This window comes from Plasmodium gallinaceum (genome assembly GCF_900005855.1).
Source record: "Plasmodium gallinaceum strain 8A genome assembly, contig: PGAL8A_v1_76, whole genome shotgun sequence".
NCBI classification, from domain to species: domain Eukaryota; phylum Apicomplexa; class Aconoidasida; order Haemosporida; family Plasmodiidae; genus Plasmodium; species Plasmodium gallinaceum.
This window is the reverse complement of record NW_021628238.1, coordinates 781879-786876: the sequence shown is the minus strand read 5'-3', so window position 1 is coordinate 786876 and position 4998 is coordinate 781879. Positions and strand designations below refer to the sequence as shown.

Here is a 4998-nt window from a genome sequence, read left to right as displayed (position 1 = left end):
AAAAAAAAAAAAAAAAAAAAAAAAAAACGTAAAGCAAATAAAAAGGATAAATAAATAATAAAATAAATTAGAAATTATATTATTTATTCAATTAAACCTTCTTTAGTTTTTACATGTTTAAAAATACTAATTCATTAATAATTCTGTTAGTACGGATGGTTAATATTTAAATGATTGTTCTAGTTTTTATATATTTAAATATGTATTCTTTTGGTAATTTATAAGTTTAATTATTATTCAATATTTTAATTATATTTTAATTCTTAACTTTTAGTTTGTTTAATTATTAGCTCAATATTTTATTTTATTTTTTTTTTTATCATAATCTATAAATTCGATATTTCATTTATATTTTCATATATTTATAATTTTAATATTATGTTTCTGTATTTAATCGTTTTCTCCTTTATTATTCCATTTATATATTTAAATTCATATTTACTACTTTTGAATTTTAAGAGGTAATGTATATTTTAAGAAATTTTAATTTGTATATTAATTCATAATTAATAAAAATAGTACTACATAAGAAGAATAAAGAAAAAAAAAAAAAAAATATATTAACAAACACTTATGTGCTAAAATAAATTCTTATCAAAAAGTTATTATTTTTCATATTAGGTTAAATTTAAAATTAATGAAAAAACAGTACATATATTATGTATACAAAAAAATATATTTAATTGAATTATATTAGTAAAATAATCAAAACTTAAAAAAAATTAAAAATATCAAAAAGAGAAATTTTATATTATATTATCCACTTATATATAAATAAAAAAGAAAATTATATATTAAAATAAACAAACATTTTTTTCTATTACTTTCAAATGTATTTTATAGCTCATTCATATGAATTTTGTTAAGATTACATTACCATGATAGAAGAATAAAAATTAACATTTCATTTTTATTAACATGTTAATAAAAAATGTTAAGAAACTTTCCTTTTTACATTAAAAAAAAAAAAAATTAAAGTAAAAATTATATTTAGAAAAATACAAAATAAATTTTGACAAAATTTTCTTTTTTATTTCTTATATAAAAGCATTAATTTTCTTAAAATTATATAAAATTATAGAAAGAATTAAACAACTATAAATAATTTTGAAATAAATATATATGTATTATATAAGAAACATTATATATTTTTATAGAAAACAAAATCTGTATAATATTATATCAAAATTTAAAACTAAAAGTTATAAGAATGTGTATAATCTTAACACAAAAAAAAAAAAAAAAAAAAAAAAAAATATAAAAAAGCAAGAAATAATAAATAGTTTAAAAAATATGAAAATTTTGATATTCTTTAAATTTCATATTTTATAAATGTAAAATAATTAAAGATATCTAAAAAGTAATTGTTTTGTTATTGGATATTTTATTCAACAAAATCAAAACTTTTATTTTCCTCTATAAAAAAAAAAAAAAAAGCAAAAAAGTTCATAAAAAAAAATTAAATATACAATAGAAATTAATTTACTTTGTTGTTTTATTAATTTCTATATTAATTTTATTATTCAAACCTTCATTCCTCAGATTCTTGAAATATTCTTTTGCCTCTGTAATATTTTCTCTAAATTTTTTGTATCTATAAAGAAAAAATATACAAATATATATATAGAGATTTGATTAAGATTATTTTTTATATTACAAAATAATAATATCATATTTTACTTAATGTGATATGCAAAATTAACAAATATCAAACATTAATGTCATAATGTAAATATATAACCTTGAATAATGAAGATATTCATAATCAGGGTGTAGACTATTTTTATAAACCTTTTTTTTACAAGCTATAATGAAAAGAAAAAAAAAAATTCTACATTCATTTATACAAAAATAAATAAAAAAAAAAAAAGAACCTGCTATTGGACATTCAATTGTATCTTTATTCTGCCTAAAAAGGTAAAAAAAAAAAAAATTATATTTCGTAAAAATTCACTATTTTTTTTTTTTTTTTTTTTTTTTTTTGTCTTATTATAAATTTTATTTACATTAATTTATGTATAAAAGATTTTTCAAATGTGTGTACACAAGCTTTCCTATTTTTGCTAAATCTAAAATTACATGAATTAAATTAAATTTCATTATTTATTTGATTCTCAATTAACAATTTTAAATGATATCATATATAACACTAATACCTTTGAGTAACAGGTGTTTCAAATGGCATTTGTGATATGGGGCATCTTGAAGGAAATACTCCAACTTCTTCATCAACTAATAATTCATCTTCATCGTTTTCTTTTTGATGTTTTAAATGGAACTGTTAAATTAAAAGAAGAAAAAAAAAAAAAATAATAAATAAATAGATAAATATATAAAATAAATATATCTGTAATGAATTCAAACTTATATATATATATATATTTTTTTATTAATACTCTAGCTAATCTTGCAATATCTTTTTCGTCATTTTGATTTCCTAAATTATAAATAAAAAATTTTCATATGAAACAAAAAGAAAATTATGTTGTATTATAATTAAAAATAGTATAATATTAAACTTCTATTTTAATGTGTTCAAATAATTATTTTAAAAAAAAAAATATCCCAGATGTATTTATTTACTGATATTTGTTAAGAATATAAATATAAAATTTTAGTTGATATAAACAAAACTACAATTTTTACCTTCTAGTTTTAATTTTACAAATTTATTTACTAATTTTAAAAAATCTGTATCTATATTAATTTCATCTAATAAGTTGTATAATATAAAAGTAAAATAAATATTTTAAATAAAAAATAAAATATTAATTTTTATAATTCTTAAAAGATTTTAACCTGAACCTAAATAAATAATAAAATATTTATGTGTATGGTAAAAATTTATAATTGCATACAATATTTTTATTTATAATTAGAAAAAAAATGAATATATTTACACTTTTAATACAATATTATGAAAAACTTACGAAAATATTTTATGGAAAATAAAATATTATATAAACTTTTTTGTAAGTTGTAGTGATACTTTTGAATTTCATTAGAAGGTGTATATTCTTCTTCAAATTTATCTAAATCGTTCCATATATCTTTGAAAAAAGGGATCTAATTATAAATGAAGACAAATTTAAAGATGTGTATTTTCTTTGAATCAAAATTGTTTTTCATAATATAACATACCTGTTCGGTTAATTCATCTTCATTACCTTTTAGTATCTAAAATAAATTTTTCATATATTATTAATAATAAATGAACATATCTTTTTAATTATTAAAATTGAAATTATTTATTAGGTATTTTTCTTTTTTTTTTTTTTTATGTATTAGAAAATACCTTCTCAACTGAATCCTTTTTTTTTTGCATTACAATCAGAAGTAATTTTAAGAATTATTTATACTAACGCATTAATAAAAATGTTATATTTAATAAAATACAACTTAAAATTATACATATATTTTTTTTTTTTTAATTCATAAACTTCATATCTTCTTTTTTTGTTAAAAAATTATATAAATTGCTATATTTATTTTCAAAATAAATTTAAAAAACAATTGATCTTTTTTAAAAATTTTTTACAGTAATATTTTTTTATAATTTTCCTAGAAATATTTTTTCCTTTCATAAACTTGAAATAAATTTTTTTTTTATATGGAAATTTTATGAAGAAATAATTACTTTATGAGCATATTTAAAAAAAAGAAAATAAAAAGTAAAAAAATAAGTTTTAACTTTTTTATAGTAAGGTCTTATTTTTTATTTATTTCAACTTTATTAATATTTTTAATTCAGATTGGTCTCATGATAACATTAATAAATTATTTGTATAAATTTATTTATAAAATTTTCATGTAAATATAATGATTTACATTGAACAAGAAATTACAAATAATTTTTTAAAATTATATTAAAAAGATAGGAAGAAATATAACATAAAAAAATGATGTTCTTATAATTTATATATATATTATACTAATACAAATATATTCTTAAGTAGTCTTTTTCTTAATATTGATTTTTATTAATTTTCCGGATACGTTTTTATTTATATCACTTAAATATTTTTTAAAATTAAAAAATATAATTAACTGGAAAAAAAAAAAAAAAAAAAAAAACACTTTTACTATATAACAACATAACCTAATTTAAGAAAAATAATTTTGAAATTCTAAAATAGTAAATTTATTTTATTTTATAATGAAGGAATTGACTTTATTTTTATAAGACAAGAAATATATTAACACATGAAAAAAGTTTTCAAAAGGCAAATTTTATGTACTATTATTATCAATATATTTCATTTAAAATAAATTTTTTGAAAAAAATGAGGGTTTAATATAAGATTTTTGATGTTTTTTTAATATATTTTATTATTATTAATATTTAAGTTATGATTATTTTTTATATCAATTTCATGAGTGAATGATAATAGTTTTCTTCATTAATAACATGAAGTTTTTTTTTCTTTAATCTATATTTTATTTTATTACATTTTATTTTCACATTTTATTCATTTATTAATTTTTATTTTTTTTTTTTTTTTACTATACTTTAATTCTTATATTTTTTTTTTATATTTTATTAAAGCACAAAGTTTTATTTTGTCTTAAATTACAAGAACTTACTGTTAGTAAGAAATAAAAGTATATATTTTTTTCTTTGTACTTTCTTAAAGTTCCTTCTACTATTATTTTATTTTTTTTTTATAAAATATATGTCATAACTAATATTTCAATTAAAATCTATTTTTATTTTCTTCTCTAAAATGTAACATTTTAACCCTCTTTTTTTCATTTTACAATTTTCCTTTTTTATATATATTTGGTAAAAAATATAAACGATTTTCAATAAAATAATTTCCCATCCTAGAATACTTAAATTATAAAATGTCTTTTACTGTACTTCTAAATTATATATATACAAATAATAGGCATAAAATAAGTACGTTCACATATATAATTTTCTTCTAAAAAAAAAAAAAAATATACTACTTTTTTGTGTGAGATATTTTTTTTTTTTTTTTTTTTTTTAATTTTTTT

General features: G+C 14.9%; 1 protein-coding gene across 1 annotated transcript; it reads right to left on the bottom strand.

Moving 5' to 3' along the window:
* Positions 1-1384: 1384 nt before the first annotated feature.
* On the bottom strand, positions 1385-3325 carry PGAL8A_00210500 (conserved Plasmodium protein, unknown function; the record flags this gene model as incomplete). Its single annotated transcript, XM_028670807.1, has 12 exons — positions 1385-1416; positions 1530-1594; positions 1742-1805; positions 1875-1909; positions 2007-2069; positions 2157-2278; positions 2397-2437; positions 2647-2712; positions 2800-2805; positions 2931-3066; positions 3142-3177; positions 3296-3325. The coding sequence occupies 12 exons, from the start codon at positions 3323-3325 to the stop codon at positions 1385-1387; spliced, it is 696 nt and encodes a 231-aa protein (XP_028527523.1).
* Between the last annotated feature and the right edge of the window lie 1673 nt (positions 3326-4998).